This window comes from Malaya genurostris, chromosome 2 (assembly GCF_030247185.1).
Source record: "Malaya genurostris strain Urasoe2022 chromosome 2, Malgen_1.1, whole genome shotgun sequence".
NCBI classification, from domain to species: domain Eukaryota; kingdom Metazoa; phylum Arthropoda; class Insecta; order Diptera; family Culicidae; genus Malaya; species Malaya genurostris.
The window spans coordinates 214,323,537-214,346,440 of record NC_080571.1 but is presented as its reverse complement, the minus strand read 5'-3'; the positions used below and the strand labels follow the sequence as shown (position 1 = coordinate 214,346,440).

At 38.0% G+C, this 22,904-nt stretch overlaps 1 protein-coding gene across 2 annotated transcripts in view; it reads right to left on the bottom strand.

The window, feature by feature from the left end:
- Positions 1 to 22,904, bottom strand: part of LOC131427486 (facilitated trehalose transporter Tret1-like) — a 148,405-nt gene that overhangs the window by 106,123 nt on the left and 19,378 nt on the right. For both annotated transcript variants that reach the window (XM_058590718.1, XM_058590719.1), the window contains exon 2: positions 7,963 to 8,971. In XM_058590718.1, the coding sequence (XP_058446701.1) occupies positions 7,963 to 8,008 (46 nt within the window). In that variant the 5' untranslated portion in view covers positions 8,009 to 8,971. The remainder of the gene's footprint in view (positions 1 to 7,962; positions 8,972 to 22,904) is intronic.

Sequence of the window (22,904 nt, the reverse complement as noted above, 5' to 3'; positions counted from 1 at the left end):
TGCTGCTCTAGAGGCGCTACTGTGCATTAAACCACTACATGTGTTCCTAAAACAAGAAGCATTATCTTGTGCATACCGTCTTAAGGTTACAGGGCTTTGGAACAGTAACCCATTAGATTATGCTACCAGCCACACTCGCTTGTGGTCTCAAATGGTTACGTGGGATGAGTATTTACTCGCTCCTAGTGACCTAACTCTCACATGCAGTTTTCCTTCTAAAACATTCAATGTGAGATATCCTCTTCGTTAGGAATGATTGTCTGGTTGTCTGGAACGACAACTTGATGAACACATAATTTGTTATACGGACGGTTCTCTGTTGAATTGTCGTGCTGGTGCTGGTGTCTACTGTCGTGAAATGAGGCTGGAACAGTCTCATTCACTTGGTAGATACTGTACTGTGTTCCAAGCAGAAATTTACGCGATTCTGTGGAGTACAATCGGCACTTCAGCAGAGGATCTGTGGTAAACGAATTTATTTTTGTTCCGACAGTCAGGCAGCCTTAAAAGCACTCAGTTCGAATGACTCACGGTCGAATCTAGCGATCGCATGTCGAACTCAAATTGAAGACCCCAGCATTTCAAATGCTGTTTACTTCTTATGGGTACCCGGCCATTCTGGTATTACTGGAAATGAATGGGCTGATGAGTTGGCTAGAGCTGGTGCAACGAATGATTTCGTTGGTCCTGAACCAGCTTTACCACTTTCAACTAGTTGGATAAAGCACAAGATTCGTTGTTGGGCTGCATCCAAACATGCCAGCTACTGGCGCAGCTTGCAAACTTGCGCTCAGACAAAAGCATTTCTACCAGATTTAAATCTGAAAATGTCAAAGTGTCTACTGCATTTCTCCAAGCATCATTGCAGTATTCTGGTCAGAGCTCTGACTGGACATTGCAAACTAAATTATCACATGGCTACTATTCAACGTGCTGAGTATTATTCGTGTGATTTGTGTGAATGCGATTATGGTACTTCATATCATCTGATATGTAACTGTCCCGCATTGACGCAGCTACGTATCCGGGTTTTTGGTTCTCCATACATGGTTGAGTCTGTGTATGCGGAGCTAAAATTGAAGGATGTTCTCTAGTTTCTCACCCAATGTGGTAAGGAGCTATAGTCGGAAGGGTCCATCGTTCTTCCTGAAGTGAATGAATCCCTTCTGTATTCACCTTAAATAGGGTTCAGCAGATTGTTTGGCATCCTTTAGGGGTTACCGAATTTACTTCTGCTCGTACATACTGCGAATCGTTCTGCATTCTTCCGGGAGTGCAGAATGGTGTCGCTTTTGTAAGATCTCTAAATCCTCTCGGAGGTTGGAGGTTTTATAAACAGCAGACTGTTCGGGACCTCGTAGAGGTTCAGAATTTACTTCTGCTTCCACTAAATGTGATCCTCAGCAGATTGTTCAGCATCCCTTAGGGGTGCAGAATTTACTTCTGCTTTTATGTATTTTTGTGTCGTCAATTTTTCCCATCCTCCTAGTCCAACCCTTACCATTTCCTTTCAATCCTTCCCTCTTATATATCGGGAAAATGATGCTAAAAACAAATTGATGGCAAGGCACAAATCTCCAAATATCAAGGGGAACGTGCCATTTGAGCTATTTTGTTCTGATTCCCTGATTCCTGTCTCTGAGCGACTTTTTTTTTAGAAAAGTAATCTTTTCTGTAAGTTTTTCATTCATTTGGCTTCTCCAATATATGTTTCCACTCAGTCATTGCAAAAACTGAACTTAGTTATGGCGATATTACGTCAAACCAAACAAAAAATATAAACTAATAGAAAACTGATTAAAATTTCTCTATAATGTTTAAAACACACATTTTTATCATAGTTTTATACCATCAATACCATACTATACCATTTAATAACATCATTGAAAAATCCAATGCCGGTGCAATTTAAATAGAATTATCTATTGTCTGGTATAAATATCAAAACGAGTTACAATTTTAAAATAATTTTGATATATTTTTCTGGTCGGGTAAGCGCTTTATGTTTCGCTAATAGGTTTATGTTGAACTGCTAGATGGCAAAAGAGTTTAATATAAACTGTTATGCACTTACGGGTCGAAGACGAAACGTTAAGAAGATCAAGCCTAATTATTTATTTCATTTTTTGTTCTCATTTCGTCTAAGGACAAATATAAGGCCTCTAAGACATCTTTAATAAAAATCAATATTCCCGATTATTTCAATTAATAGACTAAGAACTAAGAAATGCATTCTCTTTTTTATATGTATACTAAAAAAGGACATATAATTAAAATGTATAGTTTTTCTCTCCATAGATGATTTTATATAAATTTTTGTTTGCCTTTCTTATATAGAAAGACTATGCAATCACTGTGAAAATCGACTTTTTAAAAGAGAAAAAGTGTGCACTCAATTTTCTCTGAAACGGTTCAACCATTTTTAACAAACTAAGCTTCAAATGAAAGGTATTATAGTTCCCTAAAACTTTGTAGAACCTTTTATCCGGATCCGACTTCCGGTTCCGGACCTAAAGTGTGATAAGTGGAAAATTACCAATTTCATTAGTATTTTTTCACGAACGATGGTAAAAACAGGTACAAATCCCAAAAAACTGTCTGATAAATTCTTTTCCTGTTCCGGATGCTCCGAAAGTAGTGGAGAAAAACTCCAAAAGTAGAACTCAATTCGATTTCTCAGCGACACTTGAATCGATTTTCACAAATCTTGATTAGAATTAAAGCTCATATTATCTTTAAAGCCACTGTGAAATGTTATTCCAATCCAACCTTCGGTTACGCAGCTACAGGGCGATGAGTGTTAAAGTTTTCAAATCACCATATAGAAAGACAAAATGTACCACATCGAAAGAAGAAATCCAAACGGTTACTGATGGCTACTAGTGTGTGATATTGGTAAAAGACGGTGGTGCTGTTGATAAAAATTTTAGCTATTTTATGATAAGTGCGACCGAAAGAATAAAAGAATGTAAAGCCGGTATAAAATAAATGATATAAAAGAATGTCAATGAATTGAAGTTTATTTGAAAAAATATGCAATTTTTTACAGCCGCTAGAGCCATGCCGGTGGTGTAGTGATATCAATAATAATAATAATAATACTAATAATAATAATGATAATAATAATAATAATAATAATAATAATAATAATAATAATAATAATAATAATAATAATAATAATAATAATAATAATAATAATAATAATAATAATAATAATAATAATAATAATAATAATAATAATAATAATAATAATAATAATAATAATAATAATAATAATAATAATAATAATAATAATAATAATAATAATAATAACGAAAATCCTATTTCATTACATACTTAAGGAAAAGTCTTACAGTTTCATACGGAATTCCTAAATTTGTTGTGGATACTACTTCTGGTTCCGGAACTACAGGGTAAACAGGATTTGTAGAGTTTGTTATATTAAGTCCTAACAAATTTTTCTATTTCTATTCAATGAACAGTTGTTTTTGCGAATTTCACAGTAATATTTATGATGTTATGAGTAATACGAGAAAGACAACATCACACCACTAGGTGGATTAAAACAGGTTTTTGTTGACGGTGAAGCAGCACAGCGAGGATAGACTTGTGAAGCGGTATATGTTTGTTGACTGTGTTTCCATTGAATTATGTGGTGGCCAAGTAAAGTGAAGCATGCTTGGTTCTTCTTGTCAATTCGGCTTTCTCTTCATGTGGTTTTATAGGAAGAATTAGCAAAACAATTTCTCTGGTTGGGAGCTAGCTACGGGTTTGAGTACCGTCTCTGTGGTAACATTTTCGAGGTCTTCATTGAATTCACATGTTATTTTTCCAATCTGTTTCCCCCCGTTAGATACCGATCAAGTTTAAAACTGGCTCAAGACGACTCTACACAGACAAATAGAATGAATCTTACACGACATGTTAATCAATAGTACTATAAAATAGACATCAGTTGAATCGAGAATCTGATGGTTTTAAACATTATTGATATAAAATTAAATTGAAATGCATTGATTTAAAAATAAACAAGACTGTATGTTTCAAACAACGTTTCGTTTTGCCTTCAAAGTAAAGGGTGATTTTTTAAGAGCTTGAGAACTTTTTTAAACAATAAAACGCATAAAATTTGCAAAATCTCATCGGTTCTTTATTTTAAACGTTAGATTGGTACATGACATTTACTTTTTGAAGATAATTTCATTTAAATGTTGACCGCGGCTGCGTCTTAGGTGGTCCATTCGGAAAGTCCAATTTTGGGCAACTTTTTCGAGCATTTCGGCCGGAATAGCCCGAATTTCTTCGGAAATGTTGTCTTCCAAAGCTGGAATAGTTACTGGCTTATTTCTGTAGACTTTAGACTTGACGTAGCCCCACAAAAAATAGTCTAAAGGCGTCAAATCGCATGATCTTGGTGGCCAACTTACCGGTCCATTTCTTGAGATGAATTGTTCTCCGAAGTTTTCCCTCAAAATGGCCATAGAATCGCGAGCTGTGTGGCATGTAGCGCCATCTTGTTGAAACCACATGTCAACCAAGTTCAGTTCTTCCATTTTTGGCAACAAAAAGTTTGTTAGCATCGAACGATAGCGATCGCCATTCACTGTAACGTTGCGTCCAACAGCATCTTTGAAAAAATACGGTCCAATGATTCCACCAGCGTACAAACCACACCAAACAGTGCATTTTTCGGGATGCATGGGCAGTTCTTGAACGGCTTCTGGTTGCTCTTCACTCCAAATGCGGCAATTTTGCTTATTTACGTAGCCATTCAACCAGAAATGAGCCTCATCGCTGAACAAAATTTGTCGATAAAAAAGCGGATTTTCCGAATGGACCACCTAAGACGCAGCCGCGGTCAACATTTAAATGAAATTATCTTCAAAAAGTAAATGTCATGTACCAATCTAACGTTTAAAATAAAGAACCGATGAGATTTTGCAAATTTTATGCGTTTTATTGTTTAAAAAAGTTCTCAAGCTCTTAAAAAATCACCCTTTACATTGAAAAATGAAGAATTGTAAGTAATTTTCCATTCAATTGCCTGCTCCAAATATGTGTATGAAAATTGGTGGCAATTTACAAAATATTTTAATCTGTGTGCATCTCAACATGACAAAAACGAATCATTGAATAATATTTTACACAAAAATAATATTCGATAAAATTTGATACAATGTTTGTTGTAAAATCTTGATATTTTAACAATTATCCATAGCCATTTTAAATCTACTTCAGATATGTTCTGTGTAATTCATAGAACCAAAATTTGATAAAATTTTGGTAATAGCATCTGAGCGGTCAGGTTCTGAAGCAATATGAAGAAAATTAAATAAATGTGATTTTTTTTACCTTTCTCATATATAAAGGCTCCGAATGCACTGTAAGAACAACCGAAGGGCCGACTGTCATATACTTTTCGGCTTAGTTCGTCCAGTACGCAAAACGTCTGTGTGTGTTTGTGTGTAACAAAACTATGCACCCGATTTTCTCGGAGTTGAACGATTTTCAAAAAAGTCTGTTGGTCCCACAAACGACTACTATTGAATTTTATCCGTATCAAATTTCCTGTTCGAATGAATTTTATCCGTATCAAACTTCCTTTTCGATAGTAACGAGATGATATGTGCAAAAAAAAGATTCCTAAAGACCTATGGATCAATTTTCACAACATTAGGGTCAAATGAAAAGTCTCAAAGTCCCATAGAACCCTATCGAATTTTATCCGGATACGACTTTAGATTCCGGAACAAATCAAAATTTCATTTTCAAGAGCTTATTTCTGTACATGACTCTGAAAAATCGGACAACATACTTCCAACTAGTTGGCCGTATGATTCATCAATTAAGAAGGTCTGGTTAGTTGATGGCCAAATACATTGATTTTTCGTATGCCGGATCATCGTTATCGGTTTCGAAAGCACCGGAGAAATGATTGTGTAATCCAAACCGGAAAACACTCAAATGTCTCTAAAACGGCTGGACCGATTTTAATAATCTTAGATTCAAATGATAAGTATTGTTTTTCCATAGGTTGAATTAGAAATTTGTCCGGATCCGGCTTTCGGTTCCAGGGTAAAGTGTGTATGAAACCTGCTCTAAATAATGCAAAAAAAAACGATTTCTGGTTCCTCAATTTGGCTCCTAGCAATTTAAATTTATAGATTATGATAGTTGCTGGTCACACGAGCCGTTTTCAGCTATATTGGTTGCCAGTTCTTGGTTCCTAAAGAGCCGGAAATAATGGTCAAACACTCACAAACAGAGCTCTTCTTTTTTCTACAAAAGGCTGAGTGAATTTTCACAAACTTAGACTCAAACGAATGGTTTTACGCCATAGTCAGACTGTCTCTGACTTTTGTTCATATCTGACTTCCGGTTCCAGAACAACAGTGTGAAATGCATTTAAAATTTCAAACCATGATTAAGAGCTAAAATATGGTTCAAAACTGTTTATAAATTAAAAAACTTTAGCTAAATTTGGCTCAAAACTGTTTATAAATTAAAAAGATTAATGCTAGTTTATGCCCAAACAAACATTTTACTTCTTATCCAAAAAAAATTGTTTTGAAGAATTCCTTAGTAATATTTATGAAAACATGAGTTATGCAAGAAAGGCATCATTGCATCTCTAGTTGGATTACAACAGATTTTTACTGTTGTGTCTCCCTTTAAATACACTGAAGCTGTTAAAGTTTCATTAAACTTTCTTCGCCCTAGGATTGTTTCCTCGTGGCCAGTGATGGGAACTAAATGAACAAATTTTGTTCCGAAAACAAAACAAAAGATCTTGATGCTTTTTCCAGAATTTCGAACATTTTCAATGATACGACCAGCTTCAAGAAAATATAGAGTCGTTTAGCTCAAAGATGGTATTGCTTTGAAATTTCAAACCTGTAACTCAATGTAATGAATATTTCGTAAAGGTTTTCTCATTCAATCTTTCACCTATATTAGAGATGCTTAAGGACGACCATAAATTTCAAGGCTTCTTCTGAAAGGGCAACTTACTAGTCTATTCATTTTTCATCGGGCACTTCTAAGAACCATATTGTTGTAAACAAAAATCTGTGGTATTGTCTTGATTACAATGTAATTAAATCAGCTGCAGTGATGTGTTTACCACTATCACCCCGGTCACATGATAACCGTGAGTCTAGTCGTGACACCAAATCTCAATCCTAAAGCAAACGAACTTTGCTTATCAGCAAGCAACCGTAAATATATCTGTCCACATCTAAAGTAGCAACGTTCTCTGAACTATTCAAATGCTTCCAGGTGAATGCTAAACGGTTTTACGAGCCGTTTTTTTCTTCAATTTCTAGCCGGCCTATCACCAGACCGTAAAAGTTTCACTTTTCACAGCTGCAAAGGCAGGCGCGTAGTCGCGAAGGCTCTGCCAAATCTCCGAGCAGGACCCATCGAAAATCGATGTACGGCGACGGATGGCGAGAGCGAAGCGGACAGGAGTAACAAGTTTTTTTTTTGGTATCGAATCGAAACATGTTCCACGGGAATATAGTGATTAATTTTGGGCTGGTTTTTCCTTCTTTCATGCTTTATATGTGCGTGGCGTCCACGGATTGCGTAACAACACAAGCATGCGCCTTAAATGGTAGTTGTTTTAGGTCATCATGTCACACGCTGCTCGGTGCGAACCAACACCGCAAAATAGAAGAGCGAAGAAGAAAAAAAAAACCATCACAACATAGCACGACAGACCGCGTGTGTTTTGGCCCCCGATGTTGTGTATAGTATATAAAAATATGCTCAATAAACCCACATGCACTCTCTATCTCTCTACTCCGCAGTTTGCGGTTTGGAGTAGATACTCAATCTTCCGCGCGCGCTCCCAAAAACTCGAAACAACTGCAACTGATATACGAGTAGAATGTCAAATCTTAGTTTGTAACAAAAAAAAATATATATGATGCACTAACTTAAGCTCGCCGGAATACTTACCACAGATTGTTGCAAAATATTGATTCCTAATGCCTTTGGATAACATTTGAAATTTGAGCACGTCTCCACTTGTTTATTGATTCACGCACGACTTGGTGCTTGGCGGCGACCGGAATCGACGACAACGGCGGCGGCGGCAGCCAGGGGTAACACACAAAAAAACTACAACTAATACGGGCCGCGATTGATTTGTACACACGAAATTTCAAACCAGTTTATCAGCGCCACGAAAAACCACCCTTCAAAAATTGAGCAAAACTCGCGATTTCACTTTCACTCGCGTCCGTATTCGTCCAACGCCGCTGAACAACTGTGAAGAGCGCTCGGAGCATGGCCATCGACAGTTTATGGATGGATTCGTAAAACCTCCTCCTCTCCTGCGCCTTGTGTATAGAAGAGTGTGTAGTATCAACTCCAAGTGTCTTTTTTTTTTTCTTCCTTTCCTTCCTTCCCTCGGCCACACTAAACAAAAACGACACGGCAGTCCGTATATTCTTTTGCGGTTGTTCCTAGTTTGTATTTTTTTTTATTTTGTTTATTTTTTCGATAAGACCAGCGAACGCGAGATGATCAAGGCGGCCACGCATCTCTCGCCGTTGACGAACGTCATCTTCGGTGTTTGTGTTGGGGATGCAGATTCGCCCGGTACCGGGCAACTGATAATGGACCGAAATACAGACACAGCATGCAGTACCTTCCTGCCTATGTGTCGGGTGCCGTCTACATAGCCGCAGTACATAACACAGCAATTCTTACAGGCACAGGACCGCCGAATGACCCGGTGCTAGCATTATTTCGAAGCCGTGAATTTGCTGCATGACTGCGATTCACGCACTACTTGATCCGCCTCGAAGGCCACCACCGGAGATGCACTGTTAACTGGTGTGATGTCCTTTGCTCGGCTGAACATAGTTTCCAAGGCTCAGCGGGCGTGCTTTTCTTCGCTATCCTTGGGCTAACAGGGACGCATTAAACTGTACAGTTGCTGCTACCGTACTGACAATGGACGCTGGAATGAGAATAAATCAGACAGAAACAGTTGAGCTTGGCACACTATGAGGTATGAAGTTTTTTTTGTGATAAAATTATCGGTTTTTTTGCCTGTCTTGGGTTAAAATCTTTAGAATTTCTGAATTATCCTCAATAGCTTTATACAGGTTAGAAACTTTTCAAAGTGCTGCAAATGAGAACGGAAAAAAAATCTATCGGTGATGTACACTTTTAGCGTTAATAATCATTCGCAGGAGGCAAAGTTTCTGATATTTTGATTTGTGGTCAGTTGTCTAAAAATAAGGACTTATAAATGTCGTTGAACAGCGTTGGTTCATGTTAGAAAGATTTTGCAGAGGTTCCTCCGTGCACGAAATAGTAACGCGTAACAGTTGCAATTGTTTTAGGAAATTTTCGGACTCTGCTCATTCGAACAATTCCAGAAATTAACACCTGTTTTAATCCACCTAGTGGTGTAATTATGCTTTTCTTATATTACTTATAACATCATAAAAACTTTTCACTGAATAGAAATAGGAAAGTTTGTAGGGTTTTATTTTAACAAAATCTACAAATCCTGTTTACCCTGTAGTTCCGGAGCCGGAAGTAGTATCCACAACAATTTAGGAATTCCGTATGAAACTGTAAGATTTTTTCATTAAACTTATAAGTTTGTGAAAAGTAGAGTAAGAACCTTTTTGCAGTTTATGATCATTATTTCCAAAGCTTCCAAAATAAAGACTGTCCCAGAAAGTATGGACGCACTTTGATTTCGCTGTAAATAATTCACAAGTGTTAGATATTCAAATTTTATTCGATATACTGATAATATTAGACTACAACAACAGAATATTATTCTCAACATTTGCTACTTAGCCATTGTTGACTAGCTGGTGCACCTTCTTGCGAACGTTCCTTATTAAATTCCGTACAGACTTCTGGGCGACAAGTTTTGACACTTTTTTCCAATCTTTTTCGAACTGTTGAATGGTTTCGGCTGCCGAGACATGTTTTCTATGATGTGTTTTCGTTAATGCCCAAAATTCCTCAATTGGTCGAAGTTGTGGGCAATTTGGTGGATTCATGTCTTTTGGGACGAAAGTGACATTTTTGGTAGTATTTCATTCTACCGTTGATTTCGAGTAGTGGCAAGAAGCTAGATCTGGCCAGAAGACAACAGGATCCTTGTGGCTTCGAATCATGGATAGAAGTCGTTTTTGTAAACATTCCGTGATGTATATTTCGCTGTTCATTGAAGCAGTGGTGATGAAGGGTTTCGAAATCTTATCGCAGCTACAAATTGCTTGCCAGACCATAGTTTTCTTACCAAATTTTTCGACTTCAACCGATATCTCGGACTGGTTTAACACTTGCCCTTCTCGCACAGTATGATATTGTGGTTCCGGCAAGGATTTGTAATCGAGTTTCACGTAGGTTTAATCGTCCATGATTATGCAGTTCAAATTTCCAGCAAGAATCGTATTGTACAGCTTTTGAACCCTCGGCCTTCGATGCTTCTTGTTTCGGACTACGTTTTGATTGTTTCTGCTTCTTATAGGTTCGAAGATTCAAACGTTCTTTAGCACGAAGAACATTTGACTTCGAAGTACCCATTTTTATGGCCACATCTCGAACTGAAACCTCTTTCTTTTGCTCGAACGCCTTCAGTATACGTTTATCCAACTGAGGGTTAGCAGGACCTTTTTTTCGGCCCGTTTTCGGTTTATCCCCACCGAACTTCCTGATTGCATTTCGCACGGCTTTTTCGCTTACTCCTTCCATTTTTGCTATCTTTCTCAGTGACACCATTTGCGTTCTGTGCACCATTTGTACACAATTTTTCGACGTTGTTCTGCTAAGGGGTTACACCACATTAAGGGTTTACACCACTGTAGAAAAAAAAGAGAAGGACTTTTTTTGGGGATTTATTTTGAGATCCAAAAAATGGAGTTATCCGAATTTTGTATAAAGCACTTTAAAATATGTATATTTAAGTACAAAGAAATGATCAGTTTTAAAAATTGAAAAACAAAATGGCGGCTTGGCGGCGTATGCTAGTTAATGGACAACCGAACGGACGGTGATCAGACGGTATTTAGATCTCTTCATCACGTTGATTTCCTCACCCCGGCGCTTGCAAAAATTATAAAACGAAACCAGAGAAATGTGCGTTTAGGTTTCAAATGTTTGAAAACTAACGCATCTCTTTTTTCCAAATTGAAGGATCCGACACCGAAACTTATCAGACTCAATGTGATCTATCGCATTCCCTGCATTGATTGCGATAGTTCTTACATTGGTCTGACTACACAGCAACTGAAACAACGGTTGTCTGGACATCGTTCATTAATACAACGATATCAAAAATTCAAATTGTCGGATTCCGAAAAGACAGAGAGCAATATAGATGAGTTCAAAAAAACCGCATTGATGGTTCCTATGATCGACAATGAACACAGTTTGGAACTGAACAAAACCAGAATTCTCGATCAAGAAAACAGAACTAATGCTTTACAAATATTAGAAATGTGCCATATTTTTACTGACAGTTCAACCATTAACTTCATTCTAATTTTTGCTCTACTGTCTTCCATATTCGCTGCTTGCAATATTTCAGTGCTCAATCGAAGTCGATGTGCGTGGGAAGTGCTTGTGTAAGTTCTTGGCAAAAGAAATAATTCGAATTAAAATTTCTAAACAAATTGAATTCGTATGTCTCGTTTTTGTGTTTTAGTGTAGAGTAGCCGTTTTTCAACCAACCATTATAAATGTTACACCATACTTGACGAAAAATATTTGTAGTCGTTGTGAGTACATTTTGTAAAATTATTGTATTTTGTGGAAAAAAATTTTGTGACTAAATAATACACAGCAAAAAATTATGAAATTTACAGGTGACGTAAATTCATATATGACACAATTCATAAGAACGTAATCCGTGAAATGACTGAATTTTACAAGAATGATAGAAATATACGTCAAACATACCCCGCATTTCAAACAAACGTGTAAATTTACATGTTTTAGCACTTAAAAGTATGTCAGAATGCATTAAATATAAATTACATTTACTGTAAAATTGAGTTTTTTTTCACGCTCATATATGCCGGTCTCAGAAGACGTAAATTTACACGATTTTTTCTAGGTGTGTACATAAAATTACAGTTGCCCTGAAGATGAAGATATAACCTTCGAAACGTTGGCCTTTAACGAAAAATAAATGTTTTGACGAGAAACCAATTGACCAAAAAGCCATCTCTTTATTTAAATTGATAATAATAACTTAAAGCTCACCAGTTCCTATCTCACGCTTTCCCGCTTGCCTAAGATATTTGGTCAACAAAACGCTACCGACTGTGTGCGAATTGGTTTGTATTTTGTAGCTCATTCAAAACAAAACATAACTATCAAGTTCCTAAATCCGGTTACAGTTTGATTTGCCGTCGTGTTGCAAAAGTGTATTTTATACCACTTCAATGTTAAGTTTTATTTTATCTCAAAGTAATTCAACAACTGAATATAGTACAGAATATTTCTTGTTTAGTTGTAAATAATCTCACTATTCATATGATTATTTATTAAAATAGTTAGACGGTACTAAGAACGATATTCCGATGTTTGATATGTCATACAATATTCAGAGGTTATAACTGGCTGATTTTGTAGACTGAAGGTTTGAATATAATTGTTTTCTAGCTATATTATTGTTAAAAGCTTGGAAAAGTTTGAATTAATTTGATGCAAACATTGCATTGAGACGGGGTTGGTAAACAAAATGATAATCTCGGAATATGATTTGTTCTCTATCGGGTCTTCGGAATTCAGCTAATATCTGCTAAAATGCTATCCGGAGGTTCAAAGGTGATTATGTGACAAGGATGTGTACTAAATTTTCTCCGAAGTGACTGAACCTATTTTGTAAATATTTCTTGAAAATTACGCTGTATGTTTCATATACTTTCGTCTGGTCGTATTATAGTGTGAAAAGTTTTTCCTATCAGTCTTGTGTTAGTGTTTGTGATCTTCTTAGGATTGTTTTATCGAAATTAAAAATATGACGATTATCAACACTGTGTTGTGTCAAACCAGTTCCAGCAATATGATTTGTTCAAATATTATACTTATGTTGTTCGATTCGTTTATATAAAAATTGACTGGAAAGACGCTACATATGATTTATGACATTGTTCACATGGCATCTCATAAACCACATTTGTGGTTTTGGTCCTTTATGATTTTCTCTTTTGTTTTAGTAAAAACATCATCTGTTAATTTGTTTATCGGTCCAAAAGAAACATTCATATCAAAATGTTTCAAATATTTTGCCAGCTTTTCTCCTAAACCAGCAAAGTAAGAGACTGATACAGACTTATTCTTGTCTTCCTTCAAACTACTGTATTGGTTATTTTCTCAAGTAACAATTAAAACTAGTTATAATTGGCATGTTTCACAATTGCTGCAGATCGGTTATTTTTCTTAGATATGTTAGACAATTGATTCAACACGTTTTTGGAAGGGATGTAAAATTCATTCATATTACTGCTTGTGAAACCAACTCAAAAACCTGAATGGATTAAGTTCCACATCCTGTTTTTCAACTAACTGTACGACAAGATCATATTTATATTTCAGTTGTGAAACATATGAAACAAGAAACTTGTTGCACATCATTCAAGAAAAGTGCGCTTTTCCAATCGCATAATCGTTGCGAGAAGTAAATTCAGTACTAGAACAATGTTTGCTACTTGGGTTTTAGCCTTTCCCATATAAAAAGGCTATGCAATCAGTTGAAAACCCTACTAGTAAAAATTTACCCGAAGGGCTAGGTGTCATATGCCATTCGACTCAGTAAATCGAGCTGAGCAATGTATGCGTGTGTGTGTGTATATATGTCAAATAATCTTCTCGAATCTCGGGCTTTCTCGGAGAAGGCTAAACCGATTTTCTTAAAATTAGATTCAAATGAAAGGTCTAACGGTCCCATACAAAGTATCTGAATATCATTTAGATCCTAATTCTGATGGTTGGATGGTTGAACCGAGTTTCACAAACTTAGTTTCAAATTAGGGTCTAATGGTTCCAAACAAAGCTCTAGAATTTAATATGTATCCAACTTTCGGTTCCGGAATTACAGGGTGATATGCACCAAAAATAGGGAATAGTTCATTAAAAATGTGCATTGAAAATGTGAAAATAATGTTGCTCACTTTTCTCGGAGATGGTAGTTCTTAAGATGCCATAAAAATACTCCAGTTTTCATTCGGATTAAACCCCTGGTTCCGGAAATAGGGTGCACAGTATGAAAACGTCTATTTCAGAAATACTTTGTTCGTAATCTACCTCTTTATATTGGTGATTTTTGTTTGCAGACCATGAGACTCTGTAACCAAATAAACCTTTGATAGTCCCATAAATGAACTGAATTTTATCCCAGTCCGACTACCGGTACATATTTTTCCAAAATTCAATTCGTCATAGAGAACCGTAAATAAATTTGTGGTTCATGATAGTGTTGGTTGAAAGAACCGAATGTCACTATGTCCATATCCAGCTTTCGGTTCAGGAAGTACTGGCAATAATAGTCCAATATGATCAAATGGAGCTCACTTCACTTTCCCACATATGATTGATTAGATTTTCACTAACTTAAATTCAGTTAATTCGCAGTGTATCAATGTAGTAATATATGCAACAGAAATCTTCAAAACTATTTCCTGAACTTTTTTAAATTGTAGTATTTCGAGGAATTTCTGCTGTTATATACAGGAGAAAATGAAAATGAGAAAGGCATCATTACACCGCTAGGTGGATTAAAGAAGGTTTTTTTTTATTTTTGTGCAGTTTCCACATTTGCCGGTTTACCCATTCGGCAATTTCTGTGACTTATATTTCGTCCACTTTGGAGCAGGCTCACGACGAAACACTCCTGTTTGAACTTCTCGATCTCTCAATGGAATCGAGCTTTTTTGCGACTAGTGTTCGTTCCTAATTCTGAATACTATTCAGTTAAAAACAAATAAGCCTTACGATTGCTAATTTCAATCTAATAGAATTTTTAGTGCACATAAGAGGCAATTATACTGCTGCAATGTTATATGTAGAACGGTGAAACTAAAGCTGTGTGAAATAAATGTATGACTAATGAAAAACTTCGGAACCAGAAATCTATGCTCAGAAATTGAATAGCGGCAGCGAGATCTACAACAATTGATTGTATCTAGATTTGTTCAAGACAGTTCAGCAATGTCGAAAAAGATTAGTTTGTCGAGAGATAGACAAACTAATCTTCTTCAAAATTGCTCATTGCAGTCTTGAATAAATCTAACAGATTTAATTATTTAAATATAGTTGAAATGTAGATATTAGAGTCATTATCGATTAAAATGTTGAATGTATCTCAATTTACGTCTATTTCTTTGCATAATTGTAAATACGAAGAATACCATAACAGTACAAAAAATTACTCATAAGAATCATCGCATCAAATTTGTTTGTCGAAATACAGCTTCTGCTTGAAATGTTTTTGTTTAAAGAACATTAGATTATCAAATAAAAATCACAAATTGCTAAGCTTTTGACTAGCGGAAATAACGAAATCTGATGCAGCATCACAATATATTTCAATTACCGGTCACCAATCAATCTCAGTATTTCACGGCTAACAGCAATCGGGAAATCAAGTTAGAAATTGACAACTTTTATCGATGCAAACACCCACACAATGAGTATAGTTGGTTGCGCCTCACCCCACATTTTGGTACAACCTCACGCAACGAGCACTATTTATTCATATCACACGGAGCTGTGTGTGAAATACGTGCATAAATAATAATGCAAACAATATTTTTCCGGACCATTTGTACCAACAGTATGTTTTGGACCTCGATATGCAAATTTCTCTTTTCAATAAGTGGATATTTCAACAACTAATCACGCTCTACCACTGGAGAGTTCGTTTAGTTAATTCCCAATCCGGAAGTGATTGGGATAGTGATTGAAACGCAACAATAAAAGAAAACAACTTGGTTCATCAGCGATTTTTTTTTTCCATTAGATAGAATTTAAATGCGGTCGAGATTGAATTTCACGTACAATTTCGGTATTCTCAACAAACTAATAATTGAGTGACTAGCGTAACTCATCAAGTGAGTTGAAAATATACAATTAAAATATAATTCAATCAACTAGCCCGAGTAATGAAGCCGATTTAGTTTAATCTATTATTTGCAATACTCATTATTAGTATCATTAGTTAGTAGCCGGCGAACGACCGCAGATAGGTTAAAGCCGGGTATAAATAAACGATATAAAAATAGTATCATTAATTGACGCCTGCACATACAGATATTGTTCATCTAGATGAACTGATTCGAATGGGTTATAAAAGTCAGAATTTCAAGTGATTGCATGATTTTTCTATACGAGAAAGGGAGAAAAATTCAATTTCGGGTGTTTTCGAATTTCCAAGCAAAACATACCATTCGAATCAGTTAGTCAAAACTACTTTTAGAACAAAACTACATTGAGATTCGAAAAAAATAACTGCTTCATTGGTTGCTATTGGAATTGGTCCGGACTCGAGTTCTGAGTCATGGATAATTCTGTGTCAATTCTGTAATTTTGTTCGGTGCAGTTGTGAGTTTATCAGAGCGACTGAATTGAATCCACAAAATCCGCATCGAATGGTGGGTTGGCTTATGGTAAGATTCATGCTGATTAAATGATTTCTCGATAGTTATTTTAAAAGGGGTCCCAAGGGTCTTTTCAAGCTTCATCTAAGAGTTGAATGAAAATCAGGAACAACGCACAAAAACAACGGGAGAGAACTGATTGTACGTTTTGGTCAGAATCCAAACATTTCATTGAGAGACTTGGTAAAACAGCATGTTATTTTCCAAAAAAATCGTCCAAGACGAAAAAGTGTTGCCAAAACGTGACAAATTGGAAATTATTCGCGAAGGTTCTAACATAATACCGATGCTGCGTCGTTAATGATGAAACCTAGGACTATTGTACCAACAGTCATCTCATTACTAGAGTCGCCACCCGCAAAAAGGTTAATCGACTTTCAATTAACAAATTGTTATAATATTGGATATAATAGCTTTGCTGCGGCTGTAAAAAGCAATACAGCAGAAATAAATGCTGTTATAGCGAAGCGAAAACTCGAAGCGAATGCATCTAATTTCATTTTACTTTCAAAGTAAATCCATCGAATAGAGACAGCAGATCTCACTCTAACTAATGATTTTCGTATATGACGTATGACTACTGCAGCTGAGATGAATTATACTATACAAAACCAGATTACAAGTAGTTGTCAGGATAGGAATATACTTCAGTAACAGTTAAATTTTCTTGTGGATGATCATTTCACAGCTGTCGAAATTTACTTAAAGGAACCCGATAAGGCAGGCCATCTGCACTTGTAACAATCGCAGTGAACCATTCATGACCAAAGGCACCAATGTAGATAGATTTTGCATTGTTGAGAAAACACGATCAAAAACCGGTTTTTGGGTGTTGATTTAGCTTTATGCCACTATTTCAAAACCGCGCAGGTGCGGAACACGTTTGATCCTGTGGATTTTGTGCAGATGCATAAATCCACCCAACTGCCTTAAAAGTCCATCGGATCAAAAACTATTAGGTCATGGGATGAAAGACGAGTTCATAGCCTCTTATCCAGTAACTCCTATCCCTACCTCCCCGCGGTGCCGGCATCGAGCGGCTACCTTCTACCAGAGCTGTGGCACAACCAACGTTCTAGGAACGGGATTTGTAGTGTTGGGCAAGATGCGTCAGCGCGTGATTGGGTGGCAGCCAATCAGTGATAGAATGTGCGTATTGAAGATCAAGGGCCGTTTCTTCAATTACAGCATCATCAACGTGTACTGCCCACATGAGACGAGACCCGATGACGAGAAGGAAGCATTTTACACGCAGCTGGAACGAACCTACGACAGCTGTCCACGGCGGGATGTCATCGGCGACATGAATGCTCAGGTAGGCCGGGAGGCAATGTACAGGCCTGTGATCGGGCTGGACAGCCTGCACGAGGTAACAAACGACAACGGACAACGATGCGTGAACTTTGCAGCCTCCCGAGGAATGGTAGTTCGAAGCACCTTCTTTTCCCGCAAAGATATCCACAAAGCCACCTGGAGATCACCTGACCAACATACGGAAAATCAAATCGACCACGTTCTCATCGACGGGCGATTCTTCTCCGACGTCATCAATGTCCGCACCTACCGCAGTGCCAACATTGATTCTGACCACTACCTTGTCGCGGTTTGTATGCGCTCAAAACTATCGACGGTGCACAACACTCGTCGCACAGTAACGCCGGGACTCAATCTCGAGCAGCTACGTAGCGTTACGCGCAACAACTGGAACAAGTGCTACCAACGGAAGAAGGCTGGAGGAACATAAGGTCCGCCGTGAGTAGCACGGCTGCAACCGTACTAGGAACGAGGTTATCGAATCGAGGAAATGACTGGTTTGACGGTGAATGTCAGCAGTTGGTCAAAGAGAAGAATACAGCCAGGGCGAGGATGCAACAACACCGCACTAGAGCGAACGAGGAACGATACAGACAGGCACGGAACAGACAGAACACGGAGCGCCACCAGGAAAGACCAATATCGCGAAGCGATGGAACTGCTTTACCGCGCAAATGACACACGGAAATTCTATGAGAAGTTGAATCGCTCACATAAAGGCTTCACGCCACAGGCCGAAATATGCAGAGATACCAGTGGTAACCTTCTCACGAACGAACGTGAAGTGATCGACAGGTAGAAGCAGTACTATGACGAGCATCTGAATGGCGAAGCACAAGATACAGAGAACGGTACAGGAATCAATCTGGGTGCATGCTCAGCCGACGACAGATTGGCAGCCCCTGATCTGTCGGAGATAATAGAGGAGATCGGCAAGCTGAGGAACAACAAAGCCGTGGGCAATTACCAGTTACCAGGCGAGCTGCTCAAACATGGAGGAGAGGCACTGGCTAGAGCGCTGCACTGGATGATTTCTAAGATTTGGGAGGAGGAGATTCTACCGCAAGAATGGATGGATGGAGTGGTATGTCCTGTCTACAAAAAGGGCGATAAGCTAGATTGTTGCAATTACCGCGCAATCACATTGCTCAACGCCGCCTACAAGGTACTCTCCCAAATCCTTTGCCGTCGTCTATCACCAATAGCTAAGGAATTCGTAGGGCCATACCAAGCGGGATTTACTGGAGCCCGCGCCACTACGGATCACATATTCGCAATAAGACAAGTACTCCAGAAGTGTCGTGAATACAACGTACCCACGCATCACCTATTCATTGGCTTCAAAGCAGCATACGACACAATCGATCGAGAACAGCTATGGCAGATCATGCACGAATACGGTTTCCCGGATAAACTGACGCGATTGGTCAAAGCAACGATGGATAGAGTGATGTGCTACGTTTGAGTATCTGGGACGGTCTCGAGTCCTTTCGAATCTTGGAGAGGGCTACGGCAAGGTGATGGACTCTCTTGTATCTTGTTCAATATTGCCCTAGAAGGTGTGATTCGAAGAGCGAGGATCGACACGAGTGGCACGATCTTCCGAAAGTCCGTACAAATTTTTGGCTTCGCTGACGATATTGATATTGTGACACGTAACCTTGAGAAGATGACGGAAACCTACAGCGGACTGAAAGCTGAAGCTAGGCGTATCGGACTGACCATAAATGCGTCGAAAACAGAATACATGAGAGGAAAAGGCTCTAGAGAAGAAACACTACGCCTCCCACCACGAATATTGATAGACGGTGACGATATCGAGGTGGTTAACGAATTTGTGTATTTGGGCTCACTGGTGACCGCCGAAAATGACACCAGCAGAGAAATACAGAGACGTATTTTGGCAGGGAATCGAGCGTACTTTGGACTCAGAAAAACCCTTCGATCGAGAAAAGTACGCCACCGCACGAAATTGACCATCTACAAAACGCTCATTAGACCGGTTGTTCTCTATGGCCACGAGACCTGGACTATGCTGGCAGAGGACCAACGCGTCCTCAGTGTTTTCGAAAGAAAGGTACTGAGGACCATCTATGGCGGAGTGCAAATAGAAGACGGAACGTGGAGACTGCGTATGAATCACGAATTGCAACAGCTGCTAGGAGAACCACCTATCGTACGGACAGCTAAAATCGGACATCTACGATGGGCTGGGCATGTCATAAGGATGTCGGATGACAGCCCAGTGAAAATGGTTCTTGAATCTAATCCGACTGGTACAAGAAAAAGAGGAGCGCAGCGAGCAAGGTGGATCGATCAAGTGGAGGGTGATCTCAGAAGCTTCCGTGCCTTGAGTGGCTGGCGACGAACAGCCATGGACCGAGTTATGTGGAGACGTATGCTTGATACAGCAAAGGACACCCCAGGCCTATAGTTGTTAGGTAAGGTAAGCATAATATCAGAAACGTGACTGGAAGACGTGAATACGAATTAATACGGATTTAGTGTGCATTAAAAATAAATTTGAGCATTTGAAACGTAGAGTACTTCCATTGTTTGTCTTTCATATCAGCATATCAAGATTTTGGTTGAAGGCGCATCTAAAAACAGTAAACTAATATTGAATTGCGCTCGACAGTTTGAAAATGGTTGTAAAATTTGTACATTGTACCAAAATTGTAATTTCAAATACTACGCTGCTTTTTTATTGTTGATAGAAAAGCATTCTGAATTCATGCCATGTTTACAATTTCGACTAAGTTTTAACTAGTTTTTTTGAAAACAAGTTATTTTATGTTATGAAAAGATAATCTATTTCAGCATGGCGTTGCAACGTAAAGGCAATTTATTTTCACCGATCTCCAATATCTCAATTTCATTTTGAGTCACGTATGTGGCTGGATGTTAGTAACATTCATTTGATTTTTTTGTTGCCAAATAGTTGTTACTTGGGTTAATTCCAAAATCAGTTCGCACAGTGGTTGCATAAGACAATTTTAATTAGTATTCCAGAATTCGATGAATGAGTAAAAAAATGTGGATGATTCCAGTTTATACCTCGCTAATGAGTATTAGCAGCCATTAACAAAACGTAACATATTAATTCCGATTTGAAGCTCACGTGTCCCTTCAGGAATCCAATTACACCTTATTCAATTAAGCTGATTGCTTCAAAGCTTTCGATGCGATAAACCATCGACTCGAATCAATGTGGCACCTTCCCACGCGGGCCCACTCGGTATCAGTATTCACCATTCGAACCAATTCACACGCCCGAATTCTTCATTGAAGCAAAAAGATAATTTTTGTCACACCAGCAGAAACAACTCGGTATGTAATGTTGTATTTACATAACACCGAAAAGAACCTTCCGACTAATTTATTGTTTATGAAATTTCCGTTTTCCGAGTGCACGGTCGCACGTGCCAAGTTTCGAGTTCCGGCGCGCGGAGATATTCATCGCCGGGCCGGGAGTTGTTTACATACCGACATGTACATAAAGTATTGCTACGGAATCAGCCACCGATGCACATTGCAGCTCATAACCAGTTGATACTCGTGCTAGGATTCGATCATCATAAACCGTCGACTGTTTTATTTCGATGAACTCTTGTTAATCCAGCTGCACGTGCGGGATTTAACTATTTCCGAAAACTTTAACTTCAACTTTAACTGATGGTAGTTTGATCTCCCAGAAATTGACCGTTGACTTGGTGCAAAATGATACAGTCTAGAAGCACAACTATCGTTGGATTGCTTCCATCGAGATGCACGTTTTTCTATTCTATAATAACGAACTAAACTGTTATTATTTAGCATAAGCATTTATCACTAGAGTCTTCGCAAAAGTGGTTTGAAGCATAATATTTGCGAAATGTGCGTAGTTTGATAGTTCGATGCATGTTGCTGCCTAGTGACGGAGTCTTCTGCTTTCCCATGTGCAATTTAGGAAGAAACAGTTCATTAGTATTCATAATATTATTGTGAGTTTATCTCACCGAGTATTCAACGAACAAGAATGCTATGAAGTTATATAGTATCATGCGTTAATTTACACTCCGTCAATTATACGGTGCTGGCACCCAGAAAGGAGATTATCGTTTCACGTTTTGTTTTTGTCTTTCTCATAAAGAAAGGCTATGCAATCACTATGAAATAAGACTCTTCTACCGAGGCAACCAAGGTCTTCTAGTCCCATAGCCTGCTATTGAATTTCATCTTGGGGCAAATTTTTGCAAAACTTGCTGGTAAATTCATCTAGCTTAATCAATCTCTTAAGTTGATAGATAGGGTAACAGAGGTATTTTGGCCACTTCATATATTTTGGCCCACCTAACAAACTATATGGATTCAATCGATCTTAGGTAACCCATGTTGCATCAGTTTGAAGCTAATCACATTAAATTACCTATTGCGGAAGGATTTTTCAAAGATATTAAAACATTTGGTGGATATTTTTACAAAGTGGGCCAAAATAAAATCGATCCTAAAGCGGACCAAAATACCTCTGTTACCCTATGTATGCTTACTTTGAGACTACTAGTACCCGGTTTCCGGCTCCGAACGTACCGATAGTAGTGAAGAATAATTCTAAAATTTCGAACTCAGCAAATATTAAATCGATTTCTACAAATCATTATTCAAATTAAAAGATACTGTTTAAATCATACAAAATGACGATGCAAAACCGGTACGCATCGGTACGTGTTGGCACGGAAGAAGAAAACACCACCGCCTTTGTGAACGAAGCGCATAGCGTGCTTTGTTCAATTTCGTATTGCGTGGACGGAAGAACTAAAAGAGCTTGAGCGACTACCCCTGGTTGCTGCTCCGTTACTGATCGGGATTAGCTGAAATTGTACAGGGAATTTCTAGATGATCCGACCTGGGACTGGTAAATCATTCTTCGATGTACATCTTCTGGTAACCCCAGAATTCATTGATCAG